Consider the following 25,338-nt stretch of genomic DNA (forward strand, 5'->3'; position numbering starts at 1 on the left):
CCACCCTGTTGGGTAACGTAGCAGAAAACAAAAATTTTCCTACGGTTTCACCAAGATCCATCTAGGAGTTCATCTAGCAACGAGTGATTAGATGCATCTACGTACCTTGTAGATGGCGAGCGGAAGCGTTCAAAGAACGGGGATGATGTAGTCGAACACGACGTGATTCAAATCACCGATGATCAAGCACCGAACGGACGGTGCCTCCGCGTTCAACACACATACGGAACGGATGACGTCTCCTCCTTTCTTGATCCAGCAAGGGGGAAGGAGAGGTTGATGAAGATCCAGCAGCACGACGGTGTGGTGGTGGATGCAGGGCGTCATAGTAGCAGGGCTTCGCCTATATTACGAGAGAGAGACGTAACGGGGAGAGAGGGAAGCACCAAAGGCTGAGGTATGAAGTCCTCCCTCTCCTCAACTATATATAGGAGGGCCAAGGGGGGGTGGTGCGCAGCCTAGGAGATCCAATCTCCTAGGTGCGGCTGCCAAGGGGAGGTTTCCCTCCCCCCCCCAAGGCACCTAGGGGTGCCTTCCACCACTTGGACTCTTCCTTGGTGGAAACCCTAGGCGCATGGGCCTATAGGGGTGGCGCCCCAGCCCACTATGGGCTGGGTTCCCTCCTATTTCAGCCCATGAGGCCCTCCGGGATAGGTGGCCCCACCCGATGGACCCCCGGGACCCCTCTGGTGGTCCCGGTACAATACCGATAACCCCGAAACTTGTCCCGATGGACGAAACAGCACTTCCTATATATAATTCTTTACCTCCGGACCATTCCGGAACTCCTCGTGACGTCCGGGATCTCATCCGGGACTCTGAACAACATTCGGGTTACTGCATATACATATCTTCATAACCCTAGCGTCACCGAACCTTAAGTGTGTAGACCCTACGGGTTCGGGAGACAAGCAGACATGACCGAGACGACTCTCCGGTCAATAACCAACAGCGGGATTTGGATACCCATGATGGCTCCCACATGCTCCACGATGATCTCATCGGATGAACCACGATGTCGAGGATTAATCAACCCTGTATACAATTCCCTTTGTCAATCGGTATGTTACTTGCCCGAGACTCGATCGTCGGTATCCCAATACCTTGTTCAATCTCGTTACCGGCAAGTCACTTTACTCGTACCGTAATGCATGATCCCGTGATCAACCACTTGGTCACCTTGAGCTCATAATGATGATGCATTACCGAGTGGGCCTAGTGATACCTCTCCGTTATATGGAGTGACAAATCCCAGTCTCGATCCATGTCAACCCAACAGACACTTTCGGAGATACCCGTAGTGAACCTTTATAGTCACCCAGTTACGTTGTGACGTTTGATACACCCAAAGCACTCTTACGGTATCCGGGAGTTACACGATCTCATGGTCAAAGGAAAAGATACTTGACATTGGAAAAGCTCTAGCAAACGAACTACACGATCTTGTGCTATGCTTAGGATTAGGTCTTGTCCATCACATCATTCTCCTAATGATGTGATCCCGTTATCAATGACATCCAATGTCCATAGCCAGGAAACCATGACTATCTGTTGATCAACGAGCTAGTAAACTAGAGGCTTACTAGGGACATATTATGGTCTATGTATTCACACGTGTATTTACGATTTCCGGATAATACAGTTATAGCATGAATAAAGACAATTATCATGAACAAAGAAATATAATAATAATCCTTTATTATTGCCTCTAGGGCATATTTCCAACAGTCTCCCACTTGCACTAGAGTCAATAATCTAGTTACATTGTGATGAATTGAACACCCATGGAATTCTGGTGTTGATCATGTTTTTCCCTAGGGAGAGGTTTAGTCAACGGATCTGCTATATTCAGGTCCGTATGTACTTTACAAATCTCTATGTCTCCATCTTGAACATTTTCACGAATGGAGTTGAAGCGACGCTTGATGTGCCTTGTCTTCTTGTGAAACCTGGGCTCCTTGGCAAGTGCAATAGCTCTAGTGTTGTCACAAAAGAGTTTGATTGGCCCCGACGCATTGGGTATGACTCCTAGGTCGGTGATGAACTCCTTCACCCATATAGCTTCATGTGCTGCCTCCGAGGCTGCCATGTACTCCGCTTCACAGGTAGATCCCGCCACGACGCTCTGTTTGCAGCTGCACCAGCTCACTGCTCCACCATTCAACATATACACGTATCCGGTTTGTGACTTAGAGTCATCCAGATCTGTGTCGAAGCTAGCGTCGACGTAACCCTTTACGACGAGCTCTTCGTCACCTCCATAAACGAGAAACATTTCCTTAGTCCTTTTCAGGTACTTCAGGATATTCTTGACCGCTGTCCAGTGTTCCTTGCCGGGATTACTTTGGTACCTTCATACCAAACTTACGGCAAGTTTTACATCAGGTCTGGTACACAGCATGGCATACATAATAGAACCTATGGCTGAGGCATAGGGGATGACACTCATCTCTTCTATATCTTCTGCCGTGGTCGGACATTGAGCTGAGCTCAATTTCACACCTTGTAACACAGGTAAGAACCCCTTCTTGGAATGATCCATATTGAACTTCTTCAATATCTTATCAAGGTATGTGCTTTGTGAAAGACCTATGAGGCGTCTCGATCTATCTCTATAGATCTTGATGCCTAATATATAAGCAGCTTCTCCAAGGTCCTTCATTGAAAAACTCTTATTCAAGTAGGCCTTGATGCTGTCCAAGAGTTCTATATCATTTCCCATCAAAGGTATGTCATCTACATATAATATGAGAAATGCTACAGAGCTCCCACTCACTTTCTTGTAAACGCAGGCTTCTCCATAAGTCTGCGTAAACCCAAACGCTTTGATCATCTCATCAAAGCGAATGTTCCAACTCCGAGATGCTTGCACCAGCCCATAAATCGAGCGTTGGAGCTTGCACACCTTGTTAGCATTCTTAGGATCGATAAAACCTTCCGGCTGCATCATATACAATTCTTCCTTAAGGAAACCATTAAGGAATGCCGTTTTGACGTCCATTTGCCATATTTCATAATCATAGAATGCGGCAATTGCTAACATGATTCGGACGGACTTTAGCTTCGCTACCGGTGAGGAAGTCTCATCGTAGTCAACCCCTTGAACTTGTCGATAACCCTTAGCAACAAGCCGAGCTTTATAGATGGTCACATTACCATCCGCGTCTGTCTTCTTCTTAAAGATCCATTTATTTTCTATGGCTCGCCGTTCAACGGGCAAGTCAGTCAAAGTCCATACTTCGTTTTCATACATGGATCCTATCTCGGATTTCATGGCTTCTAGCCATTTGTTGGAATCCGGTCCCGCCATCGCTTCTTCATAGTTCGAAGGTTCACCGTTGTCTAACAACATGATTTCCAAGACAGGGTTGCCGTACCACTCTGGTGCGGAACGTGTCCTTGTGGACCTTCGAATTTCAGTAGGAGCTTGATCAGAAGTATCTTGATCATCATGAATAACTTCCTCTCTAGTCGGTGCAGGCACCTCAGGAACATTTTCTTGAGTTGCGCCATTTACCGGTTCAAGAGGCAATACTTCATCAAGTTCTACTTTCCTCCCACTTACTTCTTTCGAGAGAAACTCTTTTTCTAGAAAGGATCCATTCCTGGCAACAAAGATCTTGCCTTCAGATCTGAGGTAGAAGGTATACCCATAAGTTTCTTTAGGGTATCCTATGAAGACGCATTTTTCCGACTTGGGTTCGAGCTTTTCAGGTTGAAGTTTCTTGACATAAGCATCGCATCCCCAAACTTTTAGAAACGACAGCTTAGGTTTCTTCCCAAACCATAATTCATACGGTGTCGTCTCAACGGATTTCTACGGAGCCCTATTTAAAGTGAATGCGGCAGTCTCTAAAGCATAGCCCCAAAAAGATAGCGGTAAATCGGCAAGAGACATCATAGATCGCACCATATCTAATAGAGTGCGATTACGACGTTCGGACACACCGTTACGCTGAGGTGTTCCAGGCGGCGTGAGTTGTGAAACTATTCCACATTTTCTTAAGTGTGTGCCAAATTCGTGACTCAAGTATTCTCCTCCACGATCCGATCGTAGAAACTTGATTTTCCTGTCACGTTGATTTTCAACCTCACTCTGAAATTCCTTGAACTTTTCAAAGGTTTCAGACTTGTGTTTCATTAAGTAGACATACCCATATCTACTTAAGTCATTAGTGAGGGTGAGAACATAACGATAGCCACCGCGAGCCTCAAAACTCATTGGACCGCACACATCAGTATGTATGATTTCCAATAAGTTGGTTGCTCGCTCCATTGTTCCTGAGAACGGAGTCTTGGTCATTTTTCCCATGAGGCATGGTTCGCACGTGTCAAATGATTCATAATCAAGAGACTCTAAAAGTCCATCTGCATGGAGCTTCTTCATGCGTTTGACACCTATGTGACCAAGGCGGCAGTGCCACAAGTATGTGGGACTATCATTATCAACCTTACATCTTTTGGTACTCACACTATGAACATGTGTAGTAATACGCTCGAGATTCATTAAGAATAAACCATTGACTATCGGAGCATGACCATAAAACATATCTCTCATATAAATAGAACAACCATTATTCTCGGATTTAAATGAGTAGCCATCTCGTATTAAACGAGATCCTGATACAATGTTCATGCTCAAACATGGTACTAAATAACAATTATTGAGGTTTATAACTAATCCCGTAGGTAAATGTAGAGGTAGCGTGCCGACGGCGATCACATCGACCTTGGAACCATTCCCGACGCGCATCGTCACCTCGTCCTTCTCCAGTTTCCGTTTATTCCGCAGCTCCTGTGGTGAGTTACAAATATGAGCAACGGCACCGGTATCAAATACCCAGGAGTTACTACGAGTACTGGTAAGGTACACATCAATTACATGTATATCAAATATACCTTTGGTGTTGCCGGCCTTCTTGTCCGCTAAGTATTTGGGGCAGTTCCGCTTCCAGTGACCCTTCCCTTTGCAATAAAAGCACTCTGTCTCAGGCTTGGGTCCATTCTTTGACTTCTTCCCGACAGCTTGCTTGCCGGGCGCAGCAACTTCCTTGCCGTCCTTCTTGAAGTTCTTTTTACCCTTGCCCTTCTTGAACTTAGTGGTTTTATTCATCATCAACACTTGATGTTCCTTCTTGACTTCTACCTCTACTGATTTCAGCATAGCAAATACTTCAGGAATGGTCTTTACCATCCCCTGCATATTGAAGTTCATCACAAAGCTCTTGTAGCTTGGTGGAAGCGACTGGAGGATTCTGTCAATGACCGCGTCACCCGGGAGATTAACTCCCAGCTGAGTCAAGCGGTTATGTAACCCAGACATAGTGAGTATGTGCTCACTGACAGAACTATTTTCCTCCATCTTACAGCTGAAGAACTTATCGGAGACTTCATATCTCTCGATCCGGGCATGAGCTTGAAAAACCATCTTTAGCTCTTCGAACATCTCATATGCTCCATGTCTCTCAAAACGCTTTTGGAGCCCCGGTTCTAAGCTGTAAAGTATGCCGCACTGAACGAGGGAGTAGTCATCAGTACGTGTCTGCCAAGCGTTCATAGCGTCTTGGTTCTGTGGGACGGGTGGATCACCTAGCGGTGCTTGTAGGACATAATCTTTCTTGGCAGCTATGAGGATGATCCTCAGGTTCCGGACCCAGTCCGTATAGTTGCTGCCATCGTCTTTCAGCTTGGTTTTCTCTAGGAACGCGTTGAAATTGAATACAACGTTGGCCATTTGATCTACAGGACATATTGTAAAGATTTTAGACTAAGTTCATGATAATTAAGTTCATCTAATCAAATTATTAATGAACTCCCACTCAGATTAGACATCCCTCTAGTCATCTAAGTGTTACACGATCCAAGTCGACTAAGCCGTGTCCGATTAACACGTGAGACGGACTAGTCATCGTCGGTGAACATCTCCATGTTGATCGTATCTTCCATACGACTCGTGTTCGACCTTTCGGTCTCTGTGTTCCGAGGCCATGTCTTCACATGCTAGGCTCGTCAAGTTAACCCTAAGTGTTTTTGCATGTGTAAATCTTGCTTACACCCGTTGTATGTGAACGAAAGGATCTATCACACCCGATTAACACGTGATGCTTCGAAGCGACAAACTGTAGCAACGGTGCACAGTTAGGGGAGAACACTTCTTGAAATTGTTGTAAGGGATCATCTTATTCACTACCGTCGTTCTAAGTAAACAAGATGCAAAACATGATAAACATCACATGCAATCAAATAATAATAGTGACATGATATGGCCAATATCACATAGCTCCTTTGATCTCCATCTTGGGGCTCCATGATCATCCTTGTAGATCGTCATACTCATCGACATGTAAGTCATGATTCCTATTACAAGAACATGATCAATATCATACATCACATATATCATTCATCACATCCTTTTGGCCATATCACATCACATAGCATACCCTGCAAAAACAAGTTAGACGTCCTCTAATTGTTGTTTGCATGTTTTACGTGGCTGCTATGGGTTTCTAGCAAGAACATTTCTTACCTACGCAAAGACCACAACGTGATATGCCAATTGCTATTTACCCTTCATAAGGACCCTTTTCATCGAATCCGATCCGACTAAAGTAGGAGAGACAGACACCCGCTAGCCACCTTATGCAACTAGTGCATGTCAGTCGGTGGAACCTGTCTCACGTAAGAGTATGTGTAAGGTCGGTCCGGGCCGCTTCATCCCATGATGCCGCTAAATCAAGATAAGACTAGTAACGACAAGCATATTGAACAAAATCAACGCCCACAACTAGTTTGTGTTCTACTCGTGCAAGAGAACTACGCATAGACCTAGCTCATGATGCCACTGTTGGGTAACGTAGCAGAAAACAAAAAATTTCCTACGGTTTCACCAAGATCCATCTAGGAGTTCATCTAGAAACGAGTGATTAGATGCATCTACGTACCTTGTAGATGGCGAGCGGAAGCGTTCAAAGAACGGGGATGATGTAGTCGAACACGACGTGATTCAAATCACCGATGATCAAGCACCGAACGGACGGTGCCTCCGCGTTCAACACACGTATGGAACGGATGACGTCTCCTCCTTTCTTGATCCAGCAAGGGGGAAGGAGAGGTTGATGAAGATCCAGCAGCACGACGGTGTGGTGGTGGATGCAGGGCGTCACAGTAGCAGGGCTTCGCCTATACTACGAGAGAGAGACGTAACGGGGAGAGAGGGAAGCACCAAAGGCTGAGGTATGAAGTCCTCCCTCTCCTCAACTATATATAGGAGGGCCAAGGGGGGGTGGTGCGCAGCCTAGGAGATCCAATCTCCTAGGTGCGGCTGCCAAGGGGAGGTTTCCCTCCCCCCCAAGGCACCTAGGGGTGCCTTCCACCACTTGGACTCTTCCTTGGTGGAAACCCTAGGCGCATGGGCCTATAGGGGTGGCGCCCCAGCCCACTATGGGCTGGGTTCCCTCCTATTTCAGCCCATGAGGCCCTCCGGGATAGGTGGCCCCACCCGGTGGACCCCCGGGACCCCTCCGGTGGTCCCGGTACAATACCGATAACCCCGAAACTTGTCCCGATGGCCGAAACAGCACTTCCTATATATAATTCTTTACCTCCGGACCATTCCGGAACTCCTCGTGACGTCCGGGATCTCATCCGGGACTCCGAACAACATTCGGGTTACTGCATACACATATCTTCATAACCCTAGCGTCACCGAACCTTAAGTGTGTAGACCCTACGGGTTCGGGAGACAAGCAGACATGACCGAGACGACTCTCCGGTCAATAACCAACAGCGGGATCTGGATACCCATGATGGCTCCCACATGCTCCACGATGATCTCATCGGATGAACCACGATGTCGAGGATTAATCAACCCCGTATACGATTCCCTTTGTCAATCGGTATGTTACTTGCCCGAGACTCGATCGTCGGTATCCCAATACCTTGTTCAATCTCGTTACCGGCAAGTCACTTTACTCATACCGTAATGCATGATCCCGTGATCAACCACTTGGTCACCTTGAGCTCATAATGATGATGCATTACCGAGTGGGCCCAGTGATACCTCTCCGTTATATGGAGTGACAAATCCCAGTCTCGATCCATGTCAACCCAACAGACACTTTCGGAGATACCCGTAGTGCACCTTTATAGTCACCCAGTTACGTTGTGACGTTTGATACACCCAAAGCACTCTTACGGTATCCGGGAGTTACACGATCTCATGGTCAAAGGAAAAGATACTTGACATTGGAAAAGCTCTAGCAAACGAACTACACGATCTTGTGCTATGCTTAGGATTAGGTCTTGTCCATCACATCATTCTCCTAATGATGTGATCCCGTTATCAATGACATCCAATGTCCATAGCCAGGAAACCATGACTATCTATTGATCAACGAGCTAGTCAACTAGAGGCTTACTAGGGACATATTATGGTCTATGTATTCACACGTGTATTTACGATTTCCGGATAATACAGTTATAGCATGAATAAAGACAATTATCATGAACAAAGAAATATAATAATAATCCTTTATTATTGCCTCTAGGGCATATTTCCAACACACCCATCAACGGAATCTCTCTTTCTCGCTGCGCTACATGGTAAACGACTGCTCTAGGGATTCTCGATTTGGTCCCGACTACGCCGTTCGGTTTCTCGCGGCTTTGTTTCGTTTGAGTTCTGCTGTTCATACGAGTCTAATTCGTCATGATCGGATTTTCATTAATAATATTTCCAACCAGGGCAGTTTGATGTGAGCGAGTTTCTTGTTGGATTCATGTGTCAACGAGCAATACCTTGATATTTACTCATGTTTCTCGTTCGTGATGTCCAGGTGTCGTAGGCCCGACAGGGAAGCAGAAGGACGCCCCCCCCCCCACGCGCGGTGTGGGAGGAAACGGGCGGGTGCTCGAGGATATCAGCAGCGTTATCCATGTGAACGTCCTTGACGGGTAAGAAAATCAGCGCAAGGATCGAATAACGTTCTGTTTTTTATGTTCTTTCGTTCTTTGGATTGAACTGAACCTGGTCTTGTTCACTGCAACAGCAAGATCCAGTTGGTGGCGGGGATCAATCGCCCAATCACCGGGAGCTTCGACGCCCAGCTCTTGAAGAAGGCTCAGGCCAATCCATCTAAAGTATGAACAGAACCCCCTTTTCCTACAAAAGCATTTTTCTACAAAAGACTTATTGAAACATGGGGTTTCAGGGACTTTACAGATGGCATCATCATTTTGATCTTACACTTGGAGGAGTTCTTAGGCTCTTCTTAATTTACCATTGCTGGAGGAACTAGACCAACACTCCGCGAAGTATCTCTAACAGAGTGGTGCGTCAAGGGGATGAGCATGATAGATAGATACCTTACTTTGCAAGAAAAATTCTAGGTGTGAATGCATTGTTTTGTTGGGGTTTTCACATTCAATGTTTTCATATTACCATACACTATGTACTTAGATACATATCTCAATACGATTCATTCCTTGACTATAATGGCGGGGTTAGTATGTTTCCTCTGACACCAATGCAAGGACTGTGCTGACCATACATTATGTACTTTATAATACATCAAAGGTAAGTATTTTCCTCAGTTATGAAACCAAGGTCATCAATCCAGTAGGAGAATCAAGAAACACTATGTAAACATCACCTCCACACAAACAACAAATACTTGCAACCCAACGCGTAAAGGGGGTTGTCAATCCCTCAACGGTATTGAGATAGATTAAATTGTATGAGATTTGATAAATTGATCTATCTAAAACACAAAATAAAATACATAAAATAAAAATTACAGCAAGGTATTTTTGGTTTTAATATGATAGAAAATAGATTGGGGGGGGGCATATATAGTTTTCACTAAAGGCTTCTCTCGAGAAAATAGCATATAGTGGGTAAACAAATTACTGTTAAGCAATTGATAGAAAAACAAATAATTATGATGATATCCAAGGCAATGATCATGTATATAGGCATCACGTCCAAGATTAGTAGACCGAAACGATTCTGCATCTACTACTATTACTCCACACATCAACCGCTATCCAGCATGCATCTAGTGTATTAAGTTCATAAAAAATGGAGCAATGTATTGAGAACAATGACATAATGTAGACAAGATGAACTCACGTATGAATAAACTCCATCTTGTTAGCCTTAATAGCAGCGACACATGCGTGTCATGTATCTTTCTGTCATTGAGATCGAGCACCGCACGATCGAGCTCATCACAAAGCACCCCTTCCCATGGCAAGATAAATCAATCTAGTTGGCCAAACTAAACCAATAATCGGAGAATAAATACGAAGCTATGATAATCATGCATAAAAGAGTTCAAAGAAGGCTCAAATAATATTCATGGATAAACTGATCATAAACTCACAATTCATCGGATCCCAACAAACATACCGCAAAAGAATTACATTAAATAGATCTCCAAGAACATCGAGGAGAACATTGTATTGAAGATCAAAAAGAAAGAAGAAGTCATCTAGATAATTACTAAGGACCCGTAGGTCTGTGGTAAACTACTCACACATCATCGAAGGGGCAACACGGATGATGAAGAACCCCTCCGTGATCGTTGCCCCCTCCGGCAGAGTGCCGGAAAAGACCTCTAGATTAGATCTCATGGTTCTGGAACTTGCGGCGGCGGAAAAAGTATTTCGTCCATTCCTCTAGGGTTTCAGTGATTTTAGAGTATTTATAGAGGCGGAGGTAGGTCAAGGGGGTTCCCGTGGGCTCTACTACCCACTAGGGCGCGCCAGAGGCCCCCGGCGCACCCTGGTGCCTAGTGGGCCCCATGGGCCTCCTCTCGTTTGCTCCAGAAGCTTCCAGGGTCTTTTATCAGCAGAAAAAATCTTCAAAAAGTTTCGAGGCAATTGGATTTTGTTTGGTATTGATATTCTGCGAAGTAAAAAAATAAGCAAAAAACAACAACTCGCACTGGGCACTAGGTTAATAGGTTAATTCCAAAAATTGATATAAAGTTACTATTAAATGTATATAAAACATCCAAAATTGATACTTTAATAGCATGAAACAGTAAAAAAATATAGTTACGTTGGAGACATATCAACCCGCGCATGAGAAAGATTTCCTGCACAACCAACCACTTGGCGGGAAGAACCCCCGTGCTATACCATAAAGGTTAATTAATCCGATTCTAACAAACCAGACCAGCACTATCAGATGGTCGTACTCAGATGGAGTTGATCGATTTCCCCCAAGACGAAGAGTGATGTAGTACATCAGCAGAAAGTATTTCAGTCAGTTAAGAATCAAGGTCTATCGAGACATGAAAAGAATAGTGAATAGAAAAAAGTCATGGATATGAAAAAAGTTCATAGGTTTGCAATAAAGTTCACAAATATGTAATTTTTCAGAATTTTGATAAAGTTCATCAATTTGAATTTTTTGTGGATTTTAAAAAAATATTTTGTGCATTTTAATATATTCATTCGCTTGAAAAGAATACACTGATTCGAAAGTTCATGGATATGAAAAAATGTAACGGGTTTAGAAAAAGGTTCATTCATCAGAAAAAACATTTATGAATTTGAAAAATCTTGTCGAATTTTAAAAAGTTTCCATATTTGAAAATAATCAGAAATTTTAAAATGTTCAAGTTTGAAAACCAATTCACAAATTGATTTTTTTTCAGATTTTAGAAAAGTTCACAATAAACTTCACTCTTTCGACAAACCTTCGTGCATTTAAAAAGTGAAAGAAAAAGAAAATTTAAAAGAAAACAAAAATACGAAAAATAAAAACCCAAGCAACAACTAGAAAACCGAAACACGTAAAATATGTTGGAAAGCTTCTAGAAGCTTGCCAAAACCAGAGGGCCTTCCGAACAACCAAACACGAGGGACTGTCGTATGTGCCGGCCTGATATGATCGATTTGGTAGAGAAGGTCGTGCGCCAGTTGTAAATAACACATTTGTTGTTCTTAAAAATGAACCTTTATGCGCCGTTTAAGGCTCCAAATAGGGTTTGGGGCACGATGTTAGACTAGGCGAATGATGCCGTCATTGTGTTGGACTACTACTATGTCGGGCCTACTACTGTGTTTTGGGCTAGGCAGAATCAGGAGAAGCATGTTAGCCCATCTCTCCTTTATTTCAGCGAGGGCTATATCTCACTTCAAGCGAGACGAAAGGAGCTGGCCCATTCGCGCACACTAAAAAAAGTATAGAAAAAAGAGAAGAACCCAGGGATCGAATCAGGTCTCCTGGATCTTGTGTTGCGCTACAAGACACCGAGTCACTGTCGGGTTTGTGGTAAAACAGTAGAGCATGACCAACTTAAGATAAAGAGACGGTTTTTCCACTGTTTTTCTTTCAGTTTTCTTTGTTTTTCTCTTTCTTTTTACTTCTTCTGTTCAGTCGTGTTCATTTGTTTTCTTTTCTTTCTTTTTTCTTTGGTCTTTTTCTTGTTTTTTTTGTTTTCTCTCGTTTTTCGTTGTTTTTATGCACTTTTTTGTATACATATAACACATTTTGAATACAAGTTTACGTTTCTCAAATAAAAGATTAACTTTTTCCTTATACATGGTCAACATGTTTTCTATATACATTTTCATTTTACGAATGATTGATTAAATTTTTTTCAAATACAAGATTTTTTAAAATGCTTGGATTGAAAAAATTAAATACATTTTTAAAAATTCCACACACATTGTATATTTTTTTATACATGAGATACACTTTCTTTACATATATTTAATATTTTTTCAAATGCTTGGTTAAATTTTATAAAATATTTCTATGCAAAATGATTAGAATCATCCGGCCGATTCTACACTCCGCGTCCGCCGCGTCGAGAGCCAACCACATGTCAGTCTAGTCCCAAACACCGCAACTCAAGAACTTGCAACATCGTCTATGTTTACGAAATATGGCGAATGTTGCAGTGGCAACTTGACGGTGCAGATAATTTTTTTGTAGCATAACCTCTCTTATAAAAATAATCTGCAACAACCTCTGTTGTAAAAAAAATTACAACACAACTTCTGTTATAAATATTTTCTGCAACATGATCTCTGTTGAAAAATAAATTCTAACACAATGTATGTTGCAAAAGTGAAGAACGACTCGGGCACTCGGCGCTAGACGACTCGCGAGGCGCTGTATCTTATAAAGAGATCCGCCGGCCGACGCGTGGCACTCCCATGTTTAATTAGATTATTTGGGAGCATAAACCAAAGTAAAAAGACAAAAATGTGAAAAAAAAACATGGCTGTGGCCTCCCGCGCGCCTGAGTGGCTCATCTAGGGCTTGGCTTGACGCGAGGCTTCCTAGGTCTCGTTATAAGACTACCCACAGTGTGAGTAACATAGGTAGTAACATCACACATATCTAGGTTAAATAGATAATGTGGCATGCAATAAACGAAGAAAGAGATGAAAGTGGTAACATATCTAGTTACTAAGGCTAGTCATAGTGGAGAGTAACTTAGAGTAGTGTCATGCATATGACACTAGTCTTTGTTACTACCTTCATAGTGCAAAGTAATATACAAATAGTATCATAGATGATAGCATTTATTACATTATAGACTCATTTTGCTTTGGGTTGCGTTATGTTACAGTAACGTTACTCCGAATACCCCTCTCCTCATTAACTATATGTCACATAACCAAACTTTTCTTAAAATGCGCTATGTTACTTTCTAAGTTACTCCCACTATGACCAGCCTAATAGTATGAGTAACATAACACATATCAAGACAAGATGTGTCTATAGCCTAATAAATGAAGTGTTCCATGTTACCACACATATGTTACTCCCCGCTATAGAGGTAGTAACATAGACTATTAACACGGGCATGTTACTAGTCTATGTTACTACCCATTGTGGCTAGTCTAAACGAGGCACAGGGGAGATCCCTTGCTCTTTCGCCTCACCGGCAATCAGCACGCTCCTCTCCAAATCCCTGCCTCCCTCCCCTGAGCGGCGTGCGCATGCAACAGCTCGACTGATCATACCGGCCATCCTCCCTCGCCACCAAACACAAACACCACACCACGCACGCCGCAGACTGCACGGATCAAGGGGTTGTTTGGTTCCCAGGCACAGTTTGCCAAGTCAAAATTTGACAGCCACAGTTTAGTTGGTATGTGTTTGGTTTTTGCCACATTTTGACCTGCCACACTTTATTGCCCCTATGACCCACTTGTCATAGAGATAATTTTTTTGCCAACTTTTGCCAAAGTTTGGCGTCCAATTTCTCAGCCACACTTGTGTGGCTAGCCACACTTTGGCTTGGCCACACTAGTCTCCAACCAAATAGACCCCAAGTCTCCTCCTCCTCGACCTCGCCTCGCTCGCCCACATGCCAGCACGCTGCACGCCGCATCCATGCCACTTGCGGCTCTGGAAACAGGATTCCAATCCGTGATCTCCAACCACCAGTTCCCGTGCCGGACGAAGAGAACACAAGCAGGGGCGGATTCAGAGGGGGCGAGGGGGGGCGAGACCCCCCCCCCTAACGATCGCGTGTTACCTTAATAGCGATAAGTTTGTTGCTAATTTTTCTAGCTTTTTTTTTGAGCGAAACTAATTTTTCTAGCTAGGCAACTTTTTTGAGACAATTCTAGCTAGGCAACTGCCGTGACGTGCTTCGCCCCCCCTATGCCAAAGCCCATGTATTATTGTCACATGTGGTTGCAGGCCAAAGGCCCAAATTCCAGAAAGAGAAAAAGGAAAAGTAGCACACAATGCAAGAGACGCGCTAGGAAGCAGTACGCATGGATCAGCCGTTCATCTCTCCTCTAATCTAAACCTAATTGCTTGGTTCCAACCTGCTAAAAAAAACTGCTCCTGTGATGAGCCTGCCGTCGGCCATCTCCTAGATCTTCTATCAAATCTCCCTGTCGATAACGGAAGAGGACAGTAAAGCGCTATTGTCGATCCAACAGCGTAATCTTGCCGGCCGAGCGCACTGATGAGCAACCAAACGGGCAAAAAGGTTAGTCTTTATTTTTCAGAATTAGGTTAAGTTGTCTTTCAAACCATAGAAGGTGTCAATTAACTCACACGATCTGGTCTCAAATTCCTAATATCGCCACCGCCGCCCCCTTTCAAACTATTACTTGTAATCATTCTATCTCCTATGCATCCAGACTCGAGCAAACGATGACGCTGTGATGGCCATTGTTGATCTATGTTGCCGGCTTGCCATAAGCGCACCATCTTCCATGGCAGCAATGGATCTTTTCTTGAGGTATAAACATAGTATTTTTTTTACATTAACATATTATTAATATGGTCTGATACGGCAATCCCTAATGCTTTAGTTAGCAGCATACGTAGTTACATGTTTTACTTGGTGATAGATAGAAAGAATATAACACATTGCACTTTTCAAACCATTTCCTCGAAGTTTGAACACTTTGCACTGAAAATCAGAATTCAACTTGCTAATCGTATGATTATATAGGTAATTCTAGAGCTGAATTTACACCGACAGTTGCAAGAGATGTGTTATTTTCAAATACATCGATTATTATACTTATACTTGTGCTATTACAAAATATACAATGTGATTCTATATGAGACGATATTATATACCAAGTGTGTGATGATTATCTCTTTCGCCCCCCCTCCCCTATGTTCAAATCCTGGCTCCGTCCTTGAACACGAGATTCCCTTCTTCGATCGGGGTTGCTGCTGCCTGCGGTGACGTTGCTTCTCTTGCACCATTCATTCCATCCGCCCCGCGCCCTATGAAAACCGGCATCGAGATCTGCCTGCCCCCGCGATCTCCACAAAATTCTGCTGTCGACTGTCGTTGGAACACCCGATCGGGGCGGATCATGCCGATCGATGATAGATCTGTGCGCGCACACAGCGACTCATCAATTCCAACGGATGTTCTCCACGCATGCATGCACCCACCGCCACCGAACAAGATCGCAACGAGACCATTTGTTTTCCTAGTTTCGAGGAGAGGCCCGTATCCACTTGCTCAGTTAACTAATGCTCTGACCACGATTACGCTTCTGTCATTGGATCTTTGCTCTTGCCAGGGATAAACAAGCAAACTAAATCTGCGCGACGAGCGAGCGAGCGAGCGAGATCGATCATTGTGCAACGACCGGCAGCAGGATATAATCTTAACGTGCCTACCTGAACTCAAAAAACAATGCAAGCTGGTGGAGCGCAGGGCTGCAGGGTGCAGGCGCAATGTGCATTGTCAAATCAGAAGCGGGACCGTTGGGGGAAAACAAATCACAAACAGGACAGATTTTTGTGCATGGCACGATTTACTCATCTGTACTATTATTGTTATTATCTTTAGAAGATTGCTAGTTGCTAGTTTTATGGCTACTGGACTATGGGGAGGAATAATGAACACATGCTCTGCGAGCTAGTGGCAAAAACAGTTAAATCATCGCCGCAAGTAGGCGGCGTGCTAGCGAGGTAGCCCCAACGATCTCTCCCAACTGTATGTGTCTCACCTGCCCTGATTGCCTTGAGTTTAGTGGCAATAATTGGAATCATCAACTCCACTAGGACAAGCTTCTTCTGTGCCCTTGTGAGTGGCGAGAATGCATGTTATTTTATTCTGCCTTAGTTAGGCCCATAAACTAGATCACATATAATCATGTATAGCTAGTATAGTACTAGTAGCTACTTGAATGCATCGATCCCACGGCAAGTTGATGGCATCTCAATCATGTATACGTACACACATCTTTGCACAAAGCAGCCAGAGAAATCGAAGCAAGAGGGGCCAATGGGTTGTGATAATATTACAGAGGGTTATAATACTGGTGTATGTAAACCAAGCATGAGACATGAGCACAGCATTGTTTATGAGATGGTTGCTCTGACCGGTACTGATTCTGTTGGCCACTACTCTTGGCTTGCTACTCGCTGAATGCGGCTGTTTGCCGCAGCTTTAGTAAGTTTGGCTAGCTCCGATGATGCATACCCGGGGAATTTATCTATTCTAAAAGTCTTTCAGTTCACGCCAATGTATCGTGGCGCTCGGCTGCTCCTATTATATATGCATGCAAGATGCAACGCCGATAGTGCTCCCAAAGCAAGCGACATAAACCAAAAATTAAAGATTCAAAAAGATACCAGAAAAATCTAGAGGTTGTATTCATACTTCTGTTTCGTGGAAAGACAAAATAACAGTAGATACAGAAATTATAAACGACGAAAGGAATAGCAAAGGGAAAAAAAGACTAGCCCTTAGAGCATGGGCTGCAATTTCCTACTCGGCGCAACGAGGATTGAGGGGCGAACAGGAAAGGCCTTGTATTGTGTAAACAACATGTCGAACCCCACCCAAATAAGTGTGCGCCTATATCTCGCTTGTAGCGACGTATGACTGCCTCGGCTGAAGAGAACTTGAGAGTCCGCCGGCTCAGCGCGCGGGAGACCATAGGCTTAAAAAAACTATCATTTTTTCCACATTTTTTTTACATTTTTATTATTTTTTATTTTCTTATACTTCAAAATATTCTACTTATGTATATTACAGAAAACATTTTACATATTTTTCTAAAAAATGTTAATCATGAATTTGAAAAATATTAAATGTGTATAAAAAAAATTCCAGTGTATGTGAAAATGTATAAGTATATGAAAAAATTAGACATCAAAGAGTATAAGTTTTCAAAAATATTAATCATGTATTTGGAAAATATTAAATCCCACACGCTAGGAGGGACCCCGTCAGGGCACGCGGCGGCTATGGGCTGCCCTAGGTCGACCTGATCGCCCCTAGGCCTCGTGGATCGCCGCCCTGCAATGAAGAAGAATGAACGAACAAGGGAGAAGGTAAAGGTGAAGATTACGTGGGTGACGGCTGATTGAACAACACACAATCGATATATCAATCTATCATCTTTTATCGACGGCCGATTGAACAACCCACAATCGACATATCAATCTATCATCTTTTATCTCACCTTTACATATATATATATATACACACACACACACACACATATATATATACATACATATATATATATAGTGTTACTATTCATCACCCAGGGCGCAGAATAAGTTATTCTTCACCCGAGGTAATCTTATGATCATTTTACAATTAAATTACGTTTCGAATTCAAATAGTTACATTCCTATTGATTCACTACGTAAAATTTGACATAAGAAAATAAAAATATAGGTGATAAGACAAAAAATTTTGCAGATTATGTGTATTTTAGACTATATTTTTACATTTGTAATTTTACATAACATAAAATATTTTTTACGGTGATTATATATCTTCTTACGGTCTCTTTTTGCGTCGGAAATAAGACAAAACTTACGAAACGTAAATTTACGGTGCATTGATGATAAAATAGAGGAGGGTGAAGAATTACTAATCCTCACCCAGGATGACGAATAGCGCGACGGTCTATTCTGCTAATATATATAGACGGTCTATTCTGCTAATATTAGCAGAATAACTATTCTGCACACCACTTCCGCACTGCACGCTGAACGCAAGTGCACGTCATACTTTGAATCAAGTGAGCAGTACTCACACGACTGAACTTCTCGTTGAAAAAAACTGCACGCGTTATTTTTTTTGGTACTGTTTTCGCTCTAATTTTTTAACCGTTTATCAGAATGAGGCATGTAATATACCGTTGAAAAGCTATGAATTAGACGCAACTTCAACATGATGAACACTTTTCAAGATTCCACACGGTTTAAGAGCAGTTTTGAAATTGGCGCATCCTATGACGAGTGGCAGCGAGCGTTTTTTGGCGATTTCTTCTAAACCGCTCGTCAAAATGAAGCAAACGATACGCCGTTGGATAGATATCGTCGAGGCACATCTTTTTCATATATAAATTTTTCTCTAATTCGTTACGGTTTAAGAGCAGTTTCAAATTTACTTAATCGCGGAACTCTGTTTTTCAAATTTTTTGAAATTTTTGGTACTGTTTTTGCTCCAATTTTCTAACCGTTTGTCAGAACGAGACGTATGATACGCCGTTGGAAAGCTACGGACAAGGCACAACTTTCATATGTTGAAATGGTTTTGAGATTCCTTACGGTTTTTAGTTAATTTTGAAAATCGTGCGGCTGACTTCGAGAGGCAGCGGCTGTTTTTTAGGAAAAAAATTATGAACGGCTGGTCGGGATAATTCAAATCATGCGCCACTGGAAAGATATCGACGAGACGCAACTTTTTCATGTAGAACACTCTCTATAATTCCTTACGGTTTAAGAGCAGTTTCGATTTTACCGAAAAGCGAAACACTCTGTTATTCGCGAGACCAAAATCATCGTATTTACTGCATCGGACAGAAGAACGCATTGCTTCAGACAAAATATCGCACTGCATCAGATGGGCAAGTGCACTGCATGGTTTCTTTTTGTTTAGACGTATTTTTTCTCGGACGAGAAAAAAAGAATGCACTGCTTCAGACGAAATACCGCACTTCATTAGATGGGCAAGTGCACTGCATGGTTTCCTTTTGTTTAGATGTATTTTTTCTTGGACGGAGAAAGAAGAATGCACTGCTTCAGACGAAATACCGCACTTCATTAGATGGGCAAGTGCATTGCATGGTTTTTTTGTGGGACGTAAATTTTCCCAAACGAGGTGGAGTGCACTGCTTCAGACGAAAAACCACACTGCATCGGACGAGCAAGCGCACTTCATGATTTCTTTTGTCAGGCGTAAAAAATTTCAAGAGTGTGCTACAAAGTCCTTCGGAGCGGACTTTTTTAAAGACCAGAGTGCACTGCATTTTTCTTTTTCTTTTTCTCTAACAGAGTTTTGATTTTCCCGTAGTGCACTGCATATATATTTTTGGTTTTAAAATGAAATATGCAAAGAAATGGTCACTGGGAAATAAATTATCGTTTTTCACTGTGAACTTCAAATGAATATCCTGGGAAATAAATTAACGTTTTTTGTCGACTGCAGCAGTGCACTGCATGCTGCTAGCTCAGGAACTGCAACCTGAACCTCAAGAACAGCGAACCGCATGGTCGAGTAAAATGAGCCGCAACACAACTCGAGATGAACTGCTTTTGTAAACAAAATCTCGTCCACGTGCCTGAAAAACAACACAACCATATTTCTTTCACACACACTCATTTTTTCTTTACACAGCCATCGCATCTTCACACCTGAACCCATCGCGTGCCAAGCAGAACCGTGCCGGGATGAGCCGTCGTCCCCATCATAGCCAACTCCTTTGTTTTTGCTGGTCGTCTTCTCTCTGCAAAAATAACTACACTGAACAACAAGAACAAACAACATAGCGGACTGCATTATTTTTATGTCAAAACACATAGCGAAATGCATTGCACTTTTTGAGTCTTTGACTGTTCACGGGCGACAGAGGAAAACAAGAAAACTGAACAGTGAACTATAGTGGCAGCAAAGAATCAGTTCGCCGGCATCATAGAGCGGCCGCGTCGAAGACAGCCGCTGAAGATGGAGCGCCAAGGGCCGGCTTACCGACGGGTGTCGCCGGTGGGACGTCGGGGAAGGGGAGAGGGGGAGGATAAAGGAGCTGTGTGCACTGCAAAAGGGAGATAGAGCTGTCATGCGCGTCTCGGGGAAGGGGAGAGGCGCACTGCACGGGAGCCATGTCCGTGGTATGAACCTCCGTGACGCCCGCGCATGTAGTCGCGACCGGTGGGAGGAGTTTGGCAGCGGCGGGGGAGAGAGCACGGATCCGTCCCCTGGCGCAGCGGTGGCCGAGGGATCCGGCGCCTGGCGTAGCAGCGCCCCAGGCATCCGGGAGGAGGGAAGAGCAATTTTCCGGCGAGGTCAATGGCTTCTTGACCCCCGAAACCACCCTGATCCGGCACCCCATCACGTCGCGGTGGTTGAAGACGTGGCCTATCACAAATCCGGCGACGGGCGGACCGCATCCATCCAGAGGTGGCTCGGGGGGGGGGGGGGGGCGCGCTGTTCGGGGACGTCGCGGCGCCGGCCATCCAGCGGGCCGGCTGGGGAGGAGGCCAGACGGAGGCGCCGGTCCCCGGCCGTCCAGGGGAATCACGGGGTCGGTGCTTCTGTAGCCGTCCGGCGCGGCGGGGCAGATCGGAGGCCTGTGTGGTGGGAGGCGGTGGCCGGCTCGGTGGGGGGGCGCCATGGTGGTCGCCGGATGCGGGGGCGGTGGTGGCTGGGGGAGGAAGAAGGGCGACGCTGGTGGCGGGGTGGCGGGTGGAGGTGGGGAAATGGGAGGGGAAGGTGAAGGCAGCGGGGGAGGAAGAAGGGCGGCGCCTGTAGTTTGTGTCGATGGATGGGGTGTTAGCAGAATAAGAAAGTGGTGTGCTCAGAATAAGACTCTTAAGGGTGTTATCATAATAGACCCATCCTCTCTCTATATATATATATAAAAGGCGGCTGGACTTTCCGTACAAGAAAATAACTTAAATTCTTTTCAAAATATCAAAAGTTAACCTAACTCGGATTACGAGGGCCGAAACTTTCGGTCAGCCCGGAACTTCCGGGCTAAAATTACATCAAGTAGCCCTCTTGCACAGCTCCTGCAGGTCGCATATGACTTCGTATCGCGATGATCCTAAAAGCAAAGTTATAGATCTTGCAATGGAGAAAAGCTCGTCAGTTAATCATCTTTTCATCCGAGGTCATCCTAAGGTTGGATTCGGGCCCGCAAATCTGCAAATAATATTGAAATTCCAGTATTCGGGGCGCACCGCGTGCAAAGTTTCTGTTTACTCCGGAACCTCACCGTATGTTTTGCCTGAAACTTCCGGAGTAAACTTATACAGCACACCGTTTTGGCTCTAACTTTTGCATACAAACTCAGATCTAGATGTTTTTTATATCAAAATTGATCGTTTCGACGAGACGAAGACAATCCGTGTAGAAATGTTTCTCATATGAGACCATCTTGTGGGCGTAATCAGCCAAATAGTGTTCTGAATACAAAATCTGAGTACTTCAAACACAACTTAGGTCTTAAAGATGAGACCAGATGGCTATGGCCCAAATATCAAAATTTCTTCTTTTGACGATACGAAACTTTCTCATTTTGTGCACTTTTTCATTTAAAGTCTTCTTAATTATGCTTTTGACCATGCCAAAATCTGATGTCAACACCAGAGTGCAGTGGGCAGAGATGTCAGCGGTCGATGAGGTCCCTCGGCTTTGCTCCACTAGTTCGACCACCACCCGGCCCATAAAAACATACATCGCCTCGATCGACACCGGGGAACGATCTCCACAAAATTCTGCTGTCCCTGCCGATCCCTGCTGATCGAGGATCTAAATTCCAATATAGCAACCATAGTTGGTTTATTTTAGCGTCATTGTCAGCATACCCAACTCTCCTCGAGACGAGGAGAAGAAGAAATGGGCTCCTTGTCTCGTTGAGATCTCGGCATGGTGCATGCATGCTTCCAGAAAATTCGTTGGCAACGGTCGTGGATGGGCAAATTTGACTATTTTGATCTGTGGACGAAATCAATTCACAAAATGAACTGCCCGTAAAACTATTTCACAGCACTGACCCTTTTATGTAGCGCCCGCCACGCAGGCGCCACACCCTACGGTGCAGCGCCCAGCTCGGGGGCGTTGCACGCCAGTCCACCGTGGCAGTCCTTGGGCCCGCACCCAGCAGTGCAGCGCCTCCTAGCTAGGCGCCACACATGTAATGTGCAGCGCCTAGCGATCGGGCGCCGCACTGTGACTTATCCAGCGGCTGGGCCCCCCTCCCCCACTCCCCCCACCCCACACACCCCAACCCGAGCTTTGCCCCCTCTCCCACTCTCTCCCCCTCTCAAATCCTCTCCCAAAACTTGCAAATTTGAAGAATTTGTCCGTGGATTTCGAAGTCATACCCTCCCTCAAGGTAATCTTCTCCGATCCCTTGTTTTGATCCAAGTAATGCTAGTTTGGGAAACCCTAGTTTTGTTTGGATCTAGAGATTTGCATGGAGATGTGAGATCTTTGTTTGCCAATTTCCTATGATTAGGCTTTGTTAGTATGTTAGGGTTATTCTTATGGGTGTTCTTATGTTGGTGTTAGGGTTATGGTTAGGGTTATGGTTAGGGTTAGGGTTATGGTTAGGGTTAGGGTTAGGGTTGTTGTTTGATATATATATATATATTTAATATATATATATATATATTAGGGTTTGTATTCCGTGTTAATCCTTAAATTAGTACTCATGGAAGCAATGTTACGATGTGTTGTTTGAATGCTTATAGGGATGGGAAGAACATGTGTGTTTGTTCATCATGGGGACAAAGACGCCTTCTTGAAAGGCAATATTGAACCGGATCCGGATGAGCTAGATATTTTATTTGATAGTAGTCCTAGCTATGCGGAGCTCTTGCAACAAGTGAGAAAAGATTTGAATTGGATGGACCCTAGTGATATCGTTGAGTTGGAGGGAAGGCATAATGTAGGTTTTGGAATGCACATCCGTTGGAAGACAATGCGTATCAACTCGGAGCAACGTTGGGTTGCATACAAGGAAACGGTGGCCGATTCACTTGACAAGGCTCTTGAGTTATTTGCAACGAAGAAGGTTGATTCAAATTTGCATTTGGACTTGAACCGGAAACCCTCCCCTTTGGTTGCTAGTAGCCCCCCACCCTTGAAGCGAGATGAAATTGTTGAACCTCTTTTGACCCAAGAAGTGAGGCCAACATTGAGCCCGTTTACAAACAACCAAGATGAAGCTTTGCAAGAGGACAATGATGAGTATGCAGACGATGACAATGAAGTTGATCTCCATGACAACAATGTGGGTGATCTTGACAAATATCATTTGCAAGAGACAATGGACCATTCCATCCCTTTTTCCCGTGCATATGCATCGGATTTGGATGACGAAGGTCCCGATGAACAAGTTGATGAGGAGGGGTTCACGGTGAAGGAGGCCGAAGCTTTCGAGAAGGTATTCGGTCGGGATCACAAGACACCATTGTTCAAGGATGTTAGTCTCGAGGATGAAGCCGTTGTGGATGGTGGCAAATCTATATCTCTTGGGGTTAGGCCAAGCTCTCACCGTGATTTGGGAGACGACAAGAACCGGATTGGTAAAGGGTGTAAGTTCGAAACCTTCTTGGAATTGAAGATGTGGCTCGACAACTACTCGGTTACACATTATCGTCCACACAAGGTGGTGCATTCGGACGTCAATGTGCGCTACACGGTTGCATGTGCATGTGAAGATGAAATATGTCCGTGGATTGTGCGTGCAAGACCATGGAAAGGAGGTCCCGCTTGGCACGTAGTGAGTTGTGTGCCAACTCACATGTGCCGAGGCAAAAGGGTGGATGGCAAGATTGTGTCCCAAGACCACAGACAACTCACGTCTGAGTTCATCGCTTACAGGCTCTCCAACTCAATATCCACACTTCCAACAATGAGCGTCCAACATGTCATTGACCTTGTGAAAGCCATCTTTCATTACAAGGTGAAGTACGGCAAGGCATGGAAGGCGAAGCAAGCCGCATTTAAGATGTTGTATGGTACTTGGGAGGAAGCATACAACCGAATCCCTAGGTTGTTGTTAGCCATGGCCGCCACAAACCCGGGCATGGTTCATGTTGTCGAGCCTCATGGGCACCAAACAACGGTTTATGAAGGAAAGAAAGTCCGAGTATTTGGCCGTGCATTTTGGGCGTTCGAGCAATGCGTGAGGGCTTTCGAACACTGTAGGCCGGTCATCTCCATTGATGGCACGTTCTTGACCGGACAATACAAGGGCACCTTGTTGGTTGCGATAGCAAGTGATGCCAATAACCGGGTGTTGCCATTGGCATTTGCTTTGGTTGAGGCGGAGAACAATGACAACTGGGAGTGGTTTATGCGTCTTTTGAGGACGAAGGTGTTACCCGCTCAAAGGAAAATTTGTGTCATATCGGATCGGCATGCAGGAATTCTTAACGCAGTGGAGATTGACATTCCCGAGCATGCTCCGTTGCACCATCGATGGTGCATGAGGCACTTTTGTTCGAACTTCTATAGGGCATGTGGCCTTAAGGAGTTGGCCGATGATCTTCAAGATTGTTGTCTTGCTTTCTCCGAGAAGCGGTTCGCCACTTTGTTGAACAAATTGCTCGCACACAAAAAACTTGATCACGGGGGTCAAGACTTTATGAATAGGCACATTCCCCACCGGAACAAGTGGGCACGTGCTTTTGATGAAGATGGCCGAAGATACGGTCAAATGACAAGCAATATGGCTGAATGCTTCAATAGGGTGCTCAAAGGTGCACGTGGATTACCTGTGACGGCAATAGTTCAATACACATTTGACAAGATGAATGCGTACTTTCTAAAGTACTCAATGGAAACTGATGCACAGATAGCGGGTGAGAACCCGCGCAAGTACAAGTACAAGTTCCCACCCAAGGTT

The 25,338-nt window shown here is 44.3% G+C and overlaps 1 protein-coding gene across 2 annotated transcripts; it reads right to left on the reverse strand.

Moving 5' to 3' along the window:
* Positions 1-19,982: 19,982 nt before the first annotated feature.
* LOC125520681 (uncharacterized protein Rv2082-like) lies at positions 19,983-21,251 on the reverse strand. Of its 2 annotated transcripts, XM_048685645.1 has the most exons (3): positions 20,599-21,251; positions 20,451-20,514; positions 19,983-20,208 (listed from the first exon to the last, which is right to left on the reverse strand). In XM_048685645.1, exons 1-3 carry the CDS (start codon positions 21,091-21,093, stop codon positions 20,111-20,113), a joined length of 657 nt encoding a protein of 218 aa, XP_048541602.1. In that variant the 5' UTR covers positions 21,094-21,251; the 3' UTR covers positions 19,983-20,110. The 2 variants fall into 2 exon arrangements, with proteins under 2 accessions (XP_048541602.1, XP_048541601.1); XM_048685644.1 differs by having other exon boundaries at positions 20,451-21,232.
* Positions 21,252-25,338: the final 4,087 nt, after the last annotated feature.

Source organism: Triticum urartu, chromosome 7, assembly GCF_003073215.2.
Source record: "Triticum urartu cultivar G1812 chromosome 7, Tu2.1, whole genome shotgun sequence".
In the NCBI taxonomy this organism is placed as follows: domain Eukaryota; kingdom Viridiplantae; phylum Streptophyta; class Magnoliopsida; order Poales; family Poaceae; genus Triticum; species Triticum urartu.

Coding starts and splice junctions, on each gene's coding strand:
- LOC125520681 (XM_048685644.1), bottom strand. CDS start 21,093: ATGGCGCCCCCCCACCGAGCCGGCCACCGCCTCCCACCACACAGGCCT. Junction 20,209..20,450: donor CCCACCGGCGACACCCGTCG/GTAAGCCGGCCC, acceptor TTATTTTTGCAG/AGAGAAGACGACCAGCAAAA.